The sequence below is a fragment of the Mobula birostris genome, chromosome 25 (assembly GCF_030028105.1).
Source record: "Mobula birostris isolate sMobBir1 chromosome 25, sMobBir1.hap1, whole genome shotgun sequence".
NCBI classification, from domain to species: Eukaryota; Metazoa; Chordata; class Chondrichthyes; order Myliobatiformes; family Myliobatidae; genus Mobula; species Mobula birostris.
Window position 1 is genome coordinate 24,176,198 of NC_092394.1, and position 20,059 is coordinate 24,196,256.

At 38.7% G+C, this 20,059-nt stretch overlaps 1 protein-coding gene across 2 annotated transcripts in view; it reads right to left on the minus strand.

The window, feature by feature from the left end:
• Positions 1–20,059, minus strand: part of aatf (apoptosis antagonizing transcription factor) — a 106,309-nt gene that overhangs the window by 61,379 nt on the left and 24,871 nt on the right. For both annotated transcript variants that reach the window (XR_011883132.1, XM_072243195.1), the window contains exon 4: positions 19,559–19,696. Coding sequence is in view for 1 of the 2 variants with exons in the window: in XM_072243195.1 (XP_072099296.1) it covers positions 19,559–19,696 (138 nt within the window). In the remaining variant the exon portion in view is untranslated. The remainder of the gene's footprint in view (positions 1–19,558; positions 19,697–20,059) is intronic.

Genomic DNA, 20,059 nt, shown 5'->3' on the forward strand with positions numbered 1-20,059 from the left:
CACTGGTGAGACCTCACCTTGAGTATCGTGAACAGTTTTGGGTCCCTCATCTTAGAAAAGATGTGCTGGCATTGGAGAGGGTCCAGAGGAGGTTCACAAGGATAATTCCAGGAATGAAAGGGTTATCCTATGAGGAACATTTGATGGCTCTGGATCTGTACTCACTGGAATTCAGAAGGATGAGGGGGTATCTCACTGAAACCCTTCAAATGTTGAAAGCCCTAGACAGAGTAGATGTGGAAAGGATGTTTCCCATTGTGGGAAAGTCTAGGTCAAGAGAGCACAGCCTTAGGATAGAGGGGCACATTTTCAAAACAGATGCGGAGAAATTTCTTTAGGCAAAGGGTGGTGAATTTGTGGAATTTGCTGTCACATGCAGCTGTGGAGGCCAGGTCGTTGGATGTATTTAAGGAAGGTTCTTGATTCAACATGGCATCAAAGACAGACAGACATACTTTATTGATCCCGAGGGAAATTGGGTTTCATTGCAGTTGCACCAACCAGAATAGAGTATAAGTATAGCAATATAAAACCATAAATAATTAAATAATATGTAAATTATGCCAGGTGGAAATAAGTCCAGGACCAGCCTATTGGCTCAGAGTGTCTGACCCTCCAAGGGAGGAGTTGTAAAGTTCGATGGCCACAGGTAGGAATGACTTACTATGACGCTCAGTGTTGCATCTCGGTGGAATGAGTCTCTAGGTGAATGTACTCCTGTGCCCAACCAGTACAATATGTAATGGATGGGAGACATTGTCCAAGATGGCATGCAACTTGGACAGCATCCTCTTTTCAGACACCACCATCAGAGAGTCCAGTTCCATCCCCACAACATCACTGGCCTTACGAATGAGTTTGGCCTTATGAAAGGTTACGGGGAGAAGGCCAGGAACTGGGGTTGAGGAGGAGATAGAAAAAAGGATCAGCCATGATTGAATGGTGGAGCAGACTCGAAGGGCCAGATGGCCTAATTCTGCTCCTATGTCTTATGGTTTTCTGGTCTAAAAGCTTCCCCCACACCCCCCAAAACAGAGAGATACTAAGTAATGTCGATGCTCAAAGGGATATGGGCATCCTTGCACACAAGTGAATGATAATCAACCTGAGAGTGTAACAAGCATCTAAACCAACAAATGTTATGTTGGCCTTTATTACGAAGCAATGCAAGTATAGGAACAAAGAACTCTTATCACAATTATAGCGGGTTTAGGAAAGAAGGCATATAATTTTAGTCTCTTTACCTAAGAGCAGAGATGTTTATCAGAGGAATGGAATGAAGATTCACTAGACAGTTTCTAGTGGAGTGAGTTTGCTGTTTGACAAGCAAACAAGTTGACTATACTCATATTCCTTTGAGTTTAGAAGAATGAGTGAATATTTTATTAAAACTTCCAAAGTTCTTGCAACGCTCGAAAGACTAGAGGAGGAGAGAACCTGTGGAAAAGAGTAAACAGTTGATGTTTCAGGCCGAGACCCTTCATCAGGAATGGGCATGCCTGAATTCCTCCAGCATTTTGCATGTTGCTTGGATTTCCAGCATCTGTAGATTTTCTCTTGTTTGTGAGGAGGAGAGGGTGTTTCTCCTGACTGGAGTCTAGAACCAGGGGTTGCAGCCTCAGAATAATGGTTAGCCCATTTAAGCACTGAGATGAAAAGAAACTTGTCAATGTAGATGATGGTGAAATGGGTGGCATTCTCTATTCCAGAGGGCTGTTGTAGGCCAGTCACTGGTTTGATTCAAAACAAAATGATAGGTTTCTTGATGTTAAAGTTATGAAGGCTCATGGCAATAGTGCAGAAAAATGTTGATTATGGTAGATTACTCATCATGTTGATGCGTGGTGGATAATCTCAGAGGGCCAAATAGCCAACTCCTGCTCCTTTCCCTTTATGTCTAATGTAGATGGTTCACAATTTTGTCACAAAAAGGCTGGACATTGTAAAATGCAGAAACATCCGAACTGAAGGAATTCAATGAAAGGGAATCTGGTGTGGCCTGTTATGGAAACACCTATGTTTTTGAATGGAAAATCCTACAGAAGGTCGTGGGTTCGGCCCAGTATTTCATGGTAAAACCCTCCCAACCATTGAGCACATCTACATAAAATGCTGTCATAGGAAAGCAACTCCTGTTTACCCTGTGTACTTCGAACTTTAGACACAACACTGAGTCGTGTCAGCTGCAGAAATTCTCTGACGACTCAGCAATAGTTGGGTGTATAAAAAGAGACGGGAGGATAAATACAGGGCCCTTGTGGAGGACTTTGTCAAATGGTGCAAGCTGAATCATCTGCAGCTCAACGTCAGTAAGACAAAGGAGATGGTGATGAACTTTAGGAAGACAAAGGCTGTACTGCTCTCTGTTACTATTAATGGTGAGGACCTACAGCACAAGTTCCTGGGGGTGCACCTGGTTGACTAAGCACCAACACAGAGGCTGTGTACAAGGGTCAGAGTCGCCTCTACTTCCCAAGGAGACTGAGGTCCTTTGGAGTATGCAGGCCTCTCCTTCACACGATGTACCAGTCTGTTGTCACCAGTACAATCTTCTATGCAGTGGTGTGCTGGGGCAATGGCATCAACATGGGTGACACCAACAGGATCAAGAAAGGCTGGCTCTGTTATAGGAGTTAAACTGGAGGCTGTGGTAGAACAAAGGACCCTATAGAAAACCCTGGCAATTCTGGATAATGCTTCTCACCCTCTGCATGCCAAAGGAGCACTTTTACTAAACGATTAAGACAACTGTACTGCTCCAAAGAGCGTTATATGACGTCATTCTTACCCACAGCCATTAGGCTCAATTATGAACCAACCTATAGCGGGGAAGTGATAATCCCACCCCCCCAGTTAGACTGTTTGAGGTAACTTATTTTTTCTTTCTTACTTCTCTTCTAATATTTGTATATCTATGCACTTGTAATGCTACTGTAACGCTGTCATTTCCTTTAGGATCAATAAAGTATCTATAGTAAAAGTAAAGATCCTCGCCACCGAGGACATGCTCTGTTCTTGCTGCTGCCAACCGATAGAATGTACAAGGGCTTCAGGACTCGCATCACCAGATTCAAGAACAGTTACTACCCCTCAACTATCAGATTCTTAAATAAAAGGGGACAACTACACTCAAGTGCCCCATCAATGAAATGTTCATAAAACCAATAATCTCACTTTAGGAACTCTATATCTCAATTTCTCAAGTTCTTATAACTTACTGCTATTTATTTATATTCACATTGTACTGTTTGTTTTCTTCCGCACTCTGGTTGATCTTTCACTGATCCTGTTATAGTTAATATTTTGTAGATTTGCTGAGTATGCCCACAGGAAAATGAACCTCAAGGCTGCAAATGGTGACATATGTACTTTGATAATAAAATTTACTTTGAACTTTGGGATCAACGGAGAAAGTTGTTAATTAGCAAGATGAAGGTGTGGAATAGTAGATAAAAAATGAGGACATGGAGGGAGAAATGGGTCAAATTGGGTAAATTAATGGAAAACACAGAACACAATCTATCAACCACAGCTCAGCTTGAGCAAGGAAAACTAACAAGACAACATAAACAAAACTTCACTTCACACGTTTGGCATCAAATGCATAAGTAAAACTCCAATAAAACCAAATAAAAGTGTGCCCAGATTACCTACTTGGATTAGGTTGGATAAAAGTTGAACATTGGGTAGGTCAATGGATAAAAACATGCTACACTTCGAAGTAAAACTCATAAACCTGCCTGAACAGAAAAGTGGACAGAATCTCAATTTAACAGGTTATCCAATAAAGGCTGCTCCAGAGCTGTGTTTCAGAAGTTTTACATTATCTGTGCACCCGTATCACAGAGGACTGTTTTCGCCACTGAGCCATGCTAATACGTAGATTTAGAATGTAAATTGTCAAAGTTTGAGTGTTGCCTTCTTACAACTATATTAACATAAAATATTTTGCACTTTGGTGCATGTACTCCAAGGAGGCAGATTTTGGGGTACAGTGGTGAATGTGGCAAAATTCAATACAATTTGTCATCCAAGGAGATGTAAATGGGAAGAAAATCAAGGCAATGCAGTCACTTTGCAGAGGTAGCTGGTAGATTATTCCTACAATGTAAACTATTATATGTACAGCAGGTCATATTGCCTTACACCGTAGTAAATGTAAAATCTTACACTCTTTGAAGTGAAAGGTTAGATTTACAAGGAAATTTAACATCTCTTTTTAATTAGAATTGTTGAAAATCTTATCCATTTATAATTGATAAAACAAAGAATACACGCACCATACATAAATAATGACCCTAACTTTATCCAGTAGCACAACCTAATTAATTATTGTAGATACGAAGCAGATCCATTGGGTGACAAATGAACAGAAGGTTCGAAAGAAGCAACCTCTGCAAGATTCTTTTATTTGAAAATAACCTCACAATCAGTGTACCAATAAAACTTTACACAAGGAAACACATAGCTGCTTACCTGCACCATCAATTTTAAAATCAATTCCTCTTCCCCCTTCATTATATCCCCATTTTAGAGCTGGCACATTGTTATCTTTTAACTAAAAGGGATTGGAAAAGCAACTTAAACCACATCAGGCAGTCAATTCATTTCATTTCTCATCAAGCAAGTTGAATTTTATATAATATTTTTTTCCCTACTCAAAGACAGTGATTTGTGCTGGATTACTCAGTGGCCACTTTATTAAGTACCTCCTGTATCTAATAAAATAGTGACCGAGTGTACGTTCTTGCTCGTCTGCTGCTGTAAGCCCATCCATTTCAATGTTCGATGTGTTGAGCATTCAGAGATGCTCTTCTTCACCTCTATTGTAACGCATGATGGTTTGAATTACTGTTGCCTTCCTGTCAGTTTAAGACTAATCCGCATGAAAATCCCAAGACGTTCAGGAAACATCCCACTGGATGTATTTTTTTTGTATTTCACACCATTCTTTGTAAATTCTCGAGACTGTTGTGCTTGAAAATTCCAGCCACTTCTGTGATACTCAAACCACCCCGTCTGGCAGCAACAGTCATTCCATGGTGAAAGTCACTTACATCACAGTTCTTCCCCATTCTGATGTTTGGTCTAAACAACAAATGACAGCTTGACCATGCCTCCATACTTTTATACATTGAATTGCTGCCACACGATTGGCTGATTAGATATGAAGTTGCTAACAGTTGTAAAATTAGGCAGCTTCATTATGGGTACTAAAATAAGTAAGTAAAGGCATCCGTTAGTCTTGCGAGACCATGGATCTGTGCCTGGAAAGTCATCACTCTCCAGGGCGCAGGCCTAGGCAAGGTCGTATGGAAGACCAGCAGTTGTCCATGTTGCAAGTCTCCCCTCTCCACGACACCAATGCTGTCCAAGGGAAGGGCATTAGGACCTATACAGCTTGGCACCAGTGTCGTTGCAGAGCAATGTGTGATTAAGTGCCTTGCTCAAGGACACAACACATTGCCTCGGCTGGGGCTCGAAGTCACGACCTTCAGGTCGCTAGTCCAATGCCTTAACCACTTGGCCACGTGCCTCTGTAGTATCCAAGACAGGGGTGTATGGGGTGTCAGGGAGGAGTAGCACCTCTGGTGGGGGAACATGTCGGGTCCTTTTCAAGGCGGTTAGTCCACCTTCGGTCCCCACCTGGCACTCAACTCTCACCTGTAGCTCCCCGTAGCTGTCTGCATGCAACAGTGGCCACAGCCTGGGCAACAGCTTCGACAAGCCGGCTAAACCAGGTGAGGGTAGCCGACAGGTCTCAAACCCTCGGTGAGATAGGGAGTTGTCTATCCCACCATGTGAAGACAGACTCCAGCGGATTGAGCGGACAAGATCAAAAGTCCAACGGTCAAGAAGGCAGTCTCTGCAAGCATCGTGGAACGTGTAGAGCAGGACAAGACACAGAAGACGTCCTGGTCATCCACTGCGCCTAGTCCCATCTCCAGTCGTCTCGACTCTGTCTTGCCACTGGATCCAGATGGGAATTGGGAAGAGAGAGAGTGAGGCTGATGCTGCGCAACTCTCCCTCACTTAAATCCAAACCACACGCTAGTCTCAACACCATACTAATGGTGTCGAGGTCCTCATCAACATCGACGATGGACGAACACACACACACGTCCAAGACATCTTCAGGGAGCAGTGTCTCAGGAAGGCGGTGTCCCATCACCACCCAGGAAGTGCCCTCTTCTCATTGTTACCGTCAGAGAGGAGGTACAGAAGCCTGAAGGCACCCACTCAGTGATTCAGGAACAGCTTCTTCCCCTCTGCCATTCAATTTCAAAATGGACATTAAACCCATGAACACTGCCTCACTACTCATTTTGTTATTTATTTGTTTTTTTATATATATATATATATATATATATATATATATATATACACACACACACACACATACACACACACAATAATATATACATACTTCCTATAATTTAGTTTTGTTTCTACATTTATCATGTACTGCATTGTACTGCTACTGCAAAATTAATAAATTTCACAACATATGCTGATGATATTAAACCTGATTCTGATTTGCGTTAACAAGATAGTGTACTTAATAAAGTGGCCACTGAGAGTATGCTCTAGGTCTGTGGCCATGTCACATACGTCAATTTAGACATTGCAAGCTGTTAAGACCTTGAGCTTTGGGAAGCACAATATCAAAGGCATTATATTACATGCATAAACACAGTCTGCACCCAGGGACTATTCAATGTCTACTTTTCAAGTTCTGGACAACATTATTGCAAAGGATAAAACTAAGCCAAAATGCTATTGTCCCAACCTAGTTGTTTAAGAGAAAATAGTAAAATGATGCTAAAAGTGTTACCACATCACTTCAAAGTAAACATGATATCATCCAGTGGTGGGCACTAGTATTCTTGTGGTGTTTTATACAAAATATCTTTCAATTAAATCTTTCAGTTAAATTTCTTACTTTGGGAATGTTTCTCCGTGCCTTTTATCTTCCCTCGCGGCTTTCTACTTTGCTTGTCACACTAATTCTACAATTTATTAATTTCCTCCAATGTAATTGGAAGCTGTTATACACTCAGTGATTCCTTTATTAGGTACCTTCTATGCCTAATAAAGAGGCCACTGAATGCATCTTCCTGGTCTTCTATTGCTGTAGCCCATCTACTTCAAGTTTGGACGTGTTGTGCATTCAGAGATGCATACCGTGACCATGTCTGCATACTTTTATGAGCTGTTGCCACATGATTTACCTACGAAATATTTGCATAAACGTGCAGGTGTACAGGTATACCTAATAAAGTGGTCACTGTGTGTATGTCCAGATTTTGGAAGCAAAACTGTTATGCCATTGCACTTGTATTTTATGATATGGCTAAAATATTACCTCATGAAATTCCTACTCATAGCATTGTATTTTATTATTGCTATTAAACTTTATAACAAATTTAGAAATGGTAGTACTCTCATTAATCGAACTTTATATCACAAGTTTACATTATCCTGGTTGAAGCTTTTGTTCAGTACATCAGTGGAGCCCATCCAAATGCTTTTTGGTGCATCAAATAGTGATTGCAATCACCTGGCATCCACAGAGTTTAATATGCTGAACAAAAGACCATTTTGCATGACATAAACATCAGGCCACGCAAACATAGGCAATCTGTAAACATCTGGATCTTGCTTGATATGTTCCCACACACAGGTCTTTGTTGCCAATTATTCCACCACAGTCAAATTTAGGATGATAACATCTATTTGTCTAATTGGCACTGACCTTGTGGATCACATGGATCAGAACTTGCAGGAAAATGAAGATTGTTCAACACTGAACTTCTGGCATTTCTCTACATAAGTGCAGTAAAGTCCATGATTCGAATCCCAAATTGCTATCTGCTATTGGGTAGGGATTTCAGATGCTCAACTTCAGCAGTGAATCAACAGACTGCAATTTTCTAGTACATATGCCAGGACCCTTGCACACCAAACCTTTGCCAGATTACTTTAGATGCAAAAACTACTAGCCCATTCACTTCAATCTGGAGGTAAAGCTGAGAAAAACTGTTGAGAAATAAACATTTTTAATTCAATTGAGTTTATTTAACTGTGTTTTTATTTTTGTTAGTGTACAAGTGTCATATTTATTTTTTGAATAACTAGATTTAGTTTGTAAACTTGAATGCTTTTGAATGTCAAGGGATCAAGGTCCTAATGGAAGGTCTAGGTCCGAAATGTCGAATCTTTATTCCCTTCCATAGTTGCTGAATCCAGCAACGTAAGGTACTTACCTCATTGGTTAGCTTGACAATGTCAGAAAGTTATGTTCCATCTATTTGTAAGATAGCTTCTGTCCTCCTAAAATTCAACCTCCAAATCTTATCTCAGAAGAGATCTGATAGGTTCAGCAAACACAGCCCATTTTCTCCAATCACTAAACTGGACCTTATTCTTCCAAATGACATTTTATCCCTCATTTTTCCCCATGATCGAGTAAAGTCTGAGAGCCTAGTTACTTACAAGAATCTAGAAGTGGGTTACAACACATCTTCTGTGTATGTTAACACTTGGTATTTTTGCCTTCAAATCGGTTTCACACTCTGAATTATTGATACTATTTCATTATGACTTTCAAAATACAGTCAGCCCTCCTTATCCACGGGGGATTGGTTCCGGGACCCCGCTGTGGATATCAAAAACCGCGGATGCTCACGTCCATTATATAAAATGGCGTCGTATTTGCATATAACCTACCCACATCCTCCTGTATACTTCAAATCATCTCTAGATTAATTATAATACCTACTACAATGTAAATGCTATGTAAATAGTTGTTGTACAGTATTGTTTAGGGAATACTGACAAGAATAAATGCTCAAACGAGTGCTGGAGAGAGAACTTCCTGGTTTTCTCGATCCGCAGTCAGTTGAATCCGCTCATGCGGAACCCGCGGATAAGGAGGGCCGATAGTAAAGTAGTAATGACCCAGTGTAAAACACGTAGTATTGTGGTGTTTCCTTTAATATTAGTTGTGTAACTGTAATGTTAAGTAAAAACTATTAAAGTGCAGAAAGCAGAATCTGCAGTATTCCTGGCCCCAGGTGGAAACATGGCTACATGAATCATTTTAAACCCCTCTGTGGACAACATTTTGAAAATCAAAAGTCTACATTAAGAATTAAGACTTGCCATGAAATGTTTTGCACACAGCTAAATGAAATATTTTATCCTAGCTCACTGCATTTCAAAACCTCCTAATCAAATTTATCTGTAAAATTTTATCTACACATATAGCAAAAATTACACAACATTGGTTCTTTTATAATATAGAAAACTCACATCAATTCATGCATATAGAAGTGAGCAAGTGATTGATGAAGTCCTTTCTCATAAGATGGAACACGCTACTACTAGTGCAGCACCTGCTCTACATGATACAGCTACAATTCAAAATATTAATTCAAATCTCAAATTACGCAAGTATTCACTTCTGCTTGGATATTTATTGCCTGCTGCTTTGGAACAGGACTGGAAGATGTTAGATTTTTGTTTATAAATCAAATTTGTAATCACTAAAACTAGAGGAATGAGTGGGGCAATCACTACATTTCAATAGAGTGTGTAATGTACAATTTAATTTCCACAGATCTGAAATATCACCAAAAAAAGGACAGAAATGGCATCCAAAATAAGACAAAGATATAACTTAAATACAGCGTACACAAATGACATATACCCCTGCTGCAAACTAATTTCTCACTATAAACAATAAAAAATGAATTTAAGTGTATATCTCCAATCTTTCTTGGAAGCAGCTTTTCATTAGCAGAATATCTTTGGATGTCGACTGAAGGTGACACAATACGAAGGTTCAAAGAATAAGAATTAAACCTGCTGCCAAAATAAAGACCCGTAAAAAAAATGAAGTGACAAGATCATGAGACTTCTTCAAAAGCAGGGAAGGAACAAACTACAAAAATAAAGAAATATTTAGATTACAGAAAGCCGAAAAACTTAGGGAGATCCCAAATCAAAAATGCAGTAATGTTGATTTATACACAACCTCCAAATTAAAGGCAGATTATGCAACATGCTTAAAATACCAAAGCACCTGCAATCTGAGTACGATGCTAGAAAACTAATCCAGGATATAATCAAAACTGTTGCATTGAGTGTTTTATTCTTTCCAATTAGCCACAAAAATTTTTTTCTATTTTAATACACAGGGTGATCTCAAATCAGCCGCTTTTTATCAGTTTCTGGATTGTCATCTACAATTTCATTTTGAAGAAAATGCTCTCAAACTTTATTCCTCTTTAAGGCTCTAACTTAATCATGGATTAGATTAGAGTTTTAAAGAGGAATAGTTTCACTTGTAATAAAAACCTTCACAAATTGCAGCCATAAATAACTTCAAAGAAAATGTTGGTTATAAAGTGCACTGGAATATACTCAGTGTGTGAAAGATGCAAAAGAAATTCAAGTTCAAATTCCATACTGCAGCTTGATCAAACAGATGTTTTGCACTCTATACTGGCAATGTCTATGTTTGGGCAGGTCAGGAGAATTATGATTATACTCAAAAATCCATATACATGTTTCCCAAGAAGGGTGACTAGAGAACCATCAGGCACTGTTATTTTTTTAATCAATGGGCTATCATGGAAAACCAAAAAAAAAAGATCAATGTTCATATTTTAACTAGGTAATCCTCTTAGAACTGCTCTAAACAGTTGTACGTTCAGGTTTTAAAATCTTTCCTGCAGCATCATCAAATACCATATTTATGTTTATAAAGTTTGCTGAAGGAGCATTAACCTATTAGTTGACTCTGTATAAATGCAGACCTGATCTAAGCACAATTCTGATCCAATCATAGGATTCCAATGTTCCAACTCAACATCCATTCACCAATATAAAGACATCCTGATCTAAGCATACAACATTCCCTAAACTATTTAAATTTTCATTGCTCAGCACACCAAATGCTGTCAAGTCCAGCAGTTGTCAGTTCCTTTTTTTTTGCATAGTATTATGAATACCAAAGTATTTTAATTTTGATTCAACTAGAGTGCAGGCTAGGACGATTCAGGTCAATCACAGAAATCTCCAGCTAAACATAATTATTTTGTATTTCTTGTCATTGATCTTCTTGAAACATACAAATATTCTAAAGGGTTGCAAAACTTATCGAATAGTTGAAAACCCCCTGGTCAAGCCATCCAGATACAGAGATCATAGTCTCAAAGTAAGGGGTCACCTATCTGCAAAAGAGAAGAGATGCTGAGGAAGCTCAGTTTATTCAGACAAATATTAATAATTTTATAGATATTATGAAAACAAGGTGATACTGAGGTAAAGAATTAGCTATGATCCAATGAATGGTGGAGAAAGCACACAAGAATAAGCGACCAATTCCTTGTCTACTTTTTTTTAAAAAACTCATTTATATAGTCTTTGATTTTACTGAATTCAAAACATAAGGTAGTTAAATCCCTGGATTGGCAAGCAATCTATATAATGAATCTATAACTTTGGTACAAAATCCCTTTATTTAAAATTAGAAAAGAAAACATCAGGTGAATATAATTTCAGATTAGCATCAACTTTTCACAACATTTACTGAAAAATGTCAAACTGTAAATCAAGAATCAACATTAATATCTTTTCCAGTACACAAGTTTAAAGGAGAATGTAGTAATTGTTACTCCAGATCCAATACAGCATATATAAAAACATACCAAGATAAAGAATTCTATATAGCTTATAGACAAAGATTGACTATATGAACATGAAGTGATACCAGATACAGGAGTCTCTGTAAATAAGGTGACTCTGGCAGGAAATCATAAAGTGTTGGTGGTGGGGGTGCAGTGGGTGATAATATAATGTGGTGGTTTCTACAGATTGATCTTAAGAGTTTAAATGAAGAAAGCCTGCATTTCCTAATTTCAACACACACAAAATGCTGGAGAAACTCAGCAGGTCAGGCAACATCTATGGAAAAGAGTAAACACTTAACATTTCGGGCCCAAACTCTTCATCAGGACTGGAAAGAAAGAGGAGGTCAGTACAAGAAGCTGGTGGGAAGGGAGAAAGAAGTACAAGATCGTAGGTAGTAGGCAAAACTGGGAGAAGTGGAGGGGGTGAAGTAAAGAGATGGTAAGTTGATTGGTGAAAGAGGTAAAGGGCTGGAGGTGAGTCTGATAGGAGATGATAGAAGACCAATGGAAGAAAGGGAAGGAGGACGAGCACCAGAGGGACATGATGGGCAGTTAAGGAGATATGGTAAGGGGGGGAAAACAGGAATGGAGAATGGTGAAGAGGCGGGGGGGGGGGGGCACAATTACCAGAAGTTCGAGAAATTGATGTTCAGGCCATCAGGTTGGAGCTTACTCAAACGGAATATAAGGTGTTGCTCCTCCAACTTGAGTGTGGCCTCATCATGGCAGTAGAGGAGGCCATGGACTGACATGTCGGAATGGGAAGTAGAATTGAAAAGGGTGGCTACTGGGAGAACGTGTTTTCTGGCAGACAGCGCATAGGCGCTTGCCAAAGCAACCTCCCAATCTACATCAGGTCTAATCGCAATACAGACAGGAGCACTGGATACAGTAGATGATCCCAACAGTCTAACTGGTGAAGCATCGCCTCACCTGGAAGGACTTGCTTTGGGTGTCCAGCATCTGCAGATTTTTTCGTGTTTGCAACATCTGACTTCCTGGCAAATGCAAGAACCTAAGCAGGTAATGTTAAGATTAAGCTCTTTTGTTAAAACAAAGGGTTTGGTCTGAGGTGTCAAATTAAACAACTTTTTAAGCACAAAATTAATTTAACCAAAGTCAGAAAGTGTTTTATTCCCCTTCCAATTGGCTGACCTCATTTGAGCACAGGTGCAAATTAAAATGTCACCTTTACTTGATGCACTGACATTAAACAAATAGTGAACCAAAGAAAAAAAACAGTGAAGCAAAATCAAAACCTAGGTTTCAGTCTTTGCTTCGAAGTTTGCACTTGACTCGTGCATCACTCAAGTCCTAATGTTGTCTGATGTTCCTGGGTAGAATAGGAGTGTATCATTCTGTCCAAGTCATTTTTCAAAGAAAACCGTTGATACGGCCCTGTAACCTGCTTTGCCATTCACCAGAATTATAGCTGAATCCCCATGTTATGTCCACTTTCCTGTCCAATCCCCACATCTCTGAATTCTCCTAATGGCCATAAGTCTATCCAGCTCATTGTTCTGAAATGTACTAAAATGACATCATTGCTGCTTGTGGTAGCAAACTCCAAAGAGTTGTACGCAGCTAAGAAAAGGAATTCTAGGCCTCAAACGATTCCCAAATCCAAGACTCTATCCAGAGGAACCTGCTTCTCGGCAATTATCCTATCAATCCTCTTCAGAATATTACACATCTCAATGAATGCAGCTCTCATTAGGCAAGTATATTCTTGCTGATTTTGGAGACTAGAACACCACACAGGGCTGGTAGCTTCTAAGCCTACACTATTGTAACCATAATTCTTTATTAATCTATTCTAATGAATGCCAAAATAGTATCTCCCATCTTAACTTTTTGCTGTACCTGAATGTTAACCTTCAGCATTTAAAGAAGTAGCATACCAAGATGCCTCTAAATAATATTTTCCAAATAGCAATAAACTAATGTTTTCCTACAAAATGATTCTCAGTTTTTTTCCCATATTATACTACATCTGCCATCTCCTTACCATACAGTGCCAGTTAACTACCCAGAAAGAACACAAAAAAAAACACATAACACTATTTGAAGAACAAGGGAGTTCTAATGGCTCTGATATTTATCACACAGCAACATCACTAGAATAAGTGAATCAGGTTATTCCTCTTATTGTCACCTGCGTGTAAATCCACTGGCTTGTTCCCCCATATTATGCACCATTGCCCGAGTTAATGAAAGAACATAGCATGATCTTTATTTCTAAATGAACAATTTTTAACCAATAAACCACTTTCTTCGATAGATTAAGTGAACGTAATTCAGATAAGGAGCAATATGTGATGGACATTTTTTTTTGCTGTGGTACATAGATATGGCCGTGTAATCCTCCATTGATATTCTACATCAGAATAGAATCTAATTCAAGAATAAACTTTACAGCTATAAATAAATCATAAATTAAACAGCTATTTAAATGAAGGACAAATTAAGATTGTTCTTTCACTAAGGATATAGATGTATTACCAGAACCTAAATTCAGCAAAGTCCTCAATTAGATGTTTGACATATCCTTCACATTTACAAACTTTCTATAACTTTCTACATAGTGGTAAAGAATTTTGAGGACTTTATTAATAGTACTGTTAAAATTAAGATCAGTAAATGTGCCAAAAGAGAGCACAATATTGACCTTCAAGGATCATAGTAGCAAACCACTAGCAGAAGTCAAAGGCTGACTTGTAGATGGCCTGCTTACAATGCAAACCATACCTTGGGATAATGCATTAAAAACATTGTTCGAGTTCAGTAGCCAAGCCAAACTGGAGTTCGTCAATTATACACAAAATACAGATATATACACACACACACTTTGTGCTTGTGTGATGGCATTAGAAATGTAACCTGAGATACCGTCTCTGCAGCAGCATTACAGTGAGCATAAATTAGGCATTAACAACCAGTAACTAGCAGATCCTTTTTCTGCAAGGTTCAACAAACTTCAGTTTTACTTTCTCAAGAACTCTACTCCATTTTAATAATACCACTGAATAATGGTAGTAAGTCATAGTTGGCTACTGCAGAAAAACTGAGCACATTATTTATTTATTATAACACAAAAGGAAGCCATTCCGTCCACTTGCCAACAGGACTATCCCAGTGTTTCCATTCTCCCTCACTCGTTCTCTCTGGCTCCTGCAACTTATTCTCTCTCTCTCAAGTGACCAAGAAAGCTCCATATTCCAATGTGTAATTTATATCAGCCTTCTAGCACGTCTTTAGAATATGGAAGAAAAACCAGCATTTGATAAAGACACACACACACACACACACACACACACACACACAGAGTTACAGGCAAAAATTACAAACCCCACATTGACAGCAGAGTCAGATCAAACCAGTATCCCTGAAGTTGTATAGCAGTAGCACTACTTCCTACACTAGCCTCAAAAGTACTAATTTCATTAAATTAGACATCCAAAAGGTGATCTAAGAGCAAAACTATACATTTTGGGGAGGGCAAAAGCCAACTTTACACATCTTCTTTCTGTGATAGATTTAGAATCTGACTGGAATGCCTTGTATACTGCATCATACAAAAAAAATCCACATAATTTGACCTCTTTTCATTAAGGTTAATTTTAGTACTCTTGATTTTGATTAAAGAATGATCTAGAATAATGGGCCAGCACTACGCTTGGATCTACACCACCAGATTCAGACATAATAGTTTATCAAATTCAGACCATTTCACAAAGTAAATCCTTTTTTGTTCTGCCTATAATCAGCTGCTGCTTTCACCTAAATTTAATTATATGCATGGATAAAAGAAACTTTTTATAAAAAGGCAAGAAAATGCACAGGAAAAAAAATGGGAGAATACAGCAAAGTGTTTCAGTTTAGAGGGTTCTCGGCATGCATCTCCATACAACCCCAACAGGCACATTTTCCTTTATCATCCCAGATACAAAAAGCTGCAGAGATTTATTCAGATATTTCTATGGCATGAGAATGTTACTAACAAGACTGATGATGCAGGGCTCATTTTATTTGGGAACAGAGATTTAATTGAGATGTGCAGAATTACACTCAATTGAGACAGAGGAAAATCAGGGCTACTTCCCTTTACAGGAGGGGTTAAAATTTTGAGACATCTGGTTGAAGTCTTAGAGCAGAGTTGAGGAAAACACTTTTATCCGAAGGATGGTTGGGATCTGTAAGTCACTGGCTAGAAGTGTGGTGAAAGCAGAAACTCATATCATATTGTTTTTAAAGTAACCTTCTTACTTTCTTAAAAGGTTAAAGAGGTTGCATCATGGTCTGGTATGCCAATTTGAATGTGGAACATAAAAAGCTACAGAGTAGTGGATTCTGCCCAATATATCCTGGGCACTTCCCTCCCCACCATTACAGGAGGTACTTCCTCAAGAAGTCAACTTCAAAGATCACCACCATCTGGGCAATGCCACACTTTCACAGGTACCAGTGGGCAGGAGGTACAGAAACCTCAAGTCTTAGACCACCAGCTTCAAAACCATCCACTTCCCTTCAACAATTTGGTTCTTGAACCAACTGACAAAACCCTAATCACTGCAGTTTAGCAGCATCATGACCCAGTTTGGTCACTTTGCACTAAAATGGATCTTGTTTATTTATGGAGGACAATGGGCCTGCCCATTTACCTCTTCCTTCACTTCCATTCAGGACCCCAAACAGTCTTTCCAGGTAAGACAACACTTCACCTGTGAATCTGATGGGATCATCTACTGTATCCGGTGCTCCTGATGCAGCCTCCTCTACATTGGTACCACTCAAATGGGGAACCGCTTCATCAAGTACCTCTGCTCCATCCAGCAAAAGCGGACCTTCTCGGTGACACAACACTTTAATTCCGATTCCAATTCTTGTGCCATGATGAGGCCACCCTCAGCATGGAGGAGCAACACTATATTCCATTTGGGTAGCCCCCAACCTGATGGCATGAATATAGCTTTTTCCTTCAGGTTAAAAAAAATCCCTATCCCCTCCCTTCTTCTTCAATTACCCACTCTGGCCTCTACCTGCCTATCACCTCCCCTGGTGCCACTCCTCTTTCCCTTAACCTGTGGTCCTCTCTCTTCTCCTATCAGATTCCTCCATCTCCAACCCTTGACCCTTCCTCAGGCTGGAAAGGAAGGGGGAAGACAACAGAATAAAAAGTTGGGGAGGGGAAGAAAGATAGCAAGAAGGTGATAGGTGAAGCCAGATGGGTAGGAAACGTAAAGGGTTGGAGATGGAGGAATCTGATAGGAGATAGGAAAAGAGGGTTGGCCCAAAATGACAACTGTTCATTTCCATGGATGCTGCCTGACCTGATGAGTTTCACCTCATTTTGTGTATCTTGTTGTTAATTTTTTTGTTCTAATTGTGTACTCTTGTAAAACTTGTGTACAATTTATGTTTTTCATGTTAATGCTGTGCGCCTGTGATGCTGCTGCAAGTAAGATTTTCATTACACATATATATATGACAATAAAATTTGATTTTGACTTAATGGAGCACAGATTCAGAGGAAATGAGAGAAGCTACATTTTTTAAAATAATGTCTAATTATTTCTATCTGCACTTTTAGTGACCTATTTAAACATGTAAAATATTCTTTAAAGATTTGTTCCAAATTTAACAATTTTTCTTAAGTATCTCTAAATAACAAATATTCAAAAAGCTAACAGATCTGAAAAAAAGATAAGCTCTGCAACACATCTCCATTGCTGACAGATTCTAGGATGAAGTTGCCCAGGTGTAGCCTTGCAGGGACTTAGTGGTATACTTCCAAGCACAAGTAGGTGCCAGAGTTTCAAGCACAGGTAGGAGCCAGGGTTAGCATGACTCGGTCCAGAGCTTTCTCATATTATAATAAGCAATTCCCATGAGCTCCCTCTCTCTCTTTCTCACATTTAAAATAAAAGCCAGGTAGATTGAAGAGCCTTGCACAACCATCCAAACATGTGCAAAGTTGTTTTGATATAAAAATGTACACAGAATGCATTACATTGTAAATTCTGCAGTTGCTGGAAATATAGAGTAACACACACATACACAATGCTGGAGGAACTCAGTGTGGCTGGCAGCATCTATGGTGAGGAATAAAGAGCCAACACTTTGGACTGAGAGTCCTGAATGGTCTCAGCCTGAAACTTCAGCTCTTTATTCTTCTCCATAGATGACGATAGACTTGTTGAGTTCCTCCGGCATCTTGTGCATGTTACACTGCAATATATTGTACTTGCAGATGCTGAAATCAAATTACAGCCAGTCAATTTCTGATATTGTGCATAGTGTGAATGAAGACAGTACGATTCTTTCAAAAGTTTAATATCAACTCTTTTTATTTCTACTTGAGAATCTAGAAATTTGTTAACACCATGCTTTGGGTGAACTTACAGTAGTCAGAGACATTACTGACTTCTGAGATGCAACTGAATGTGCTTCAATTTGTAAAGGTTCTCTCAAGTAATACTGTGTAATCCACTCATGCCAATTTAATTGTAAACCCTGATCACATGATTGAAACATCTTTGGATTTCTCAGGTCCACTCTGAATGAACTTGGATTGCATACAAGTAGGAAGCTAGTTTAAGTCATGAAATGCAGTTTGAAGAATGAGTCACAAAGATGTAGAAAAGCATTAAAGGAGGCCCCAGGTGTAAAATAGGCCTGTTCATAACACGTCAAATGATATTGTTACAGAAATGGTTTCTCATATCACCATTTGGCAATTTAGTCACTAAGCTGACAATTATACAACAGTAGTTTACCTCACAATACAGTTTCAGTTGCAGTGCATGCTGTTTTTATTATTGGACACAGTTGACTAATTTGACGAGTCAGAGCACCAACTGTTTATTCTGCAATACCTCTGTAATGATATTGCATTCCTGGCTGGTAATGAAACATGGCACTTTCCACAGCTTGTAATGTAACTCATTAAATAAGTTAACAACATGCATTTTGCAAACAAGGTGAAATAATTATTATGCAGTTTGACCCTTCCAATCACCTTCATTCAAAACAATGTATACATCAATCAAAATGCCAAATTACTGAAGTCCTATTTTTTCATTTATCTAATCCCAAATATGGTAGCACTCAAAATTAAAAGCACAGCTTTGCTATATTTGACCATGGCTGAAGTGCTAAACCGAAAGAAATTTGCATGTCTGAGATAAAAGAACAATGTGTTTATTTTATCATCACCTTATATGATTTATATTATAAACTGAACCTTTTAATGAACAGAAGCTTATTGGCTATGCTACTGACTGAATAGACTGACTAAAGCCTCATTAAAAGATTTTATTTACACACTGGATTATAGCACAATCTAAATTAATTAATGCCACTATTTTAATTGTAAGTTTTCAAAATGTGATTTTCTTATATATTCTTTAGAACCTCTGGATTGCTTGCAAGCAATGCAAATGCAAAGCATTTTCCTTCATTTTGTCTATTTGATGTATATTAAGCTGGCTTTCTGCTGGATACTAATAGATTTAAAGTTTTCATCCTCTGCTAATCACTTAGTTACACAAGGAGAACAGGTGCAACATTACAACTGATAATTTTAAACTAAAAACCAGAAATGATAAATCTAAGAGCTTGCACTTCATTAAATGTAACCCTGAATCACTCTAAAACATAATGTTTTTGAATCAATGGTAAATAGAACAGTAGTGGAAAAATGTTCCAGCATTTCAGAGTTTTCCAACCTGGAAGCTGTTTATCATCATGAAACGTGCTGGAGTATCAAACAAATACATCATTTTGGTTAACACTCACAAATAATAGACACCTGCATCCTGAAGCATGGTTACAAATTAAAAAATTTAAGTACAACTTACTGTCCTTCAAAGCAGCTGCAAATTCCAGTCCACCTTCCTTTTTGAAAGAAGGCATAGAATCTGGCTGTGGAAGAGTATTGGCAGTCACAAGCGCTTTCTGCAGTAGGATTCTTCCTTCAAGTAGTTGATCCCATAAAGCTTTAAAAGAGAGGAGGCAAATTATTTTAGTTGCTTCCACTCTACTCGACAATATTGTCAATATTTAAGCAATTACTATGTTGGAGTAGGGGTGTGGGCTAGGCTGGTGGTAATGCAATCAACTGTAGTTAAAGGATAATATGTCAGGTAGTTTTATCAATAAAGCATACATTTTGGTTAAGACACTGCTCAATAGAAGTTGAGATACCTTTATAAACTTATCTTATAAACTTAGCAAAATCTCACATTTCAGATTCCAGTGTTTAATTCCGAGAGCATCAGCATAACAGACAAGGAATTTTACAATGACTTTGAAAGGAAAGAACTCTCCATTCCAACTGAGACCACTCCAGTGAGCTCTGC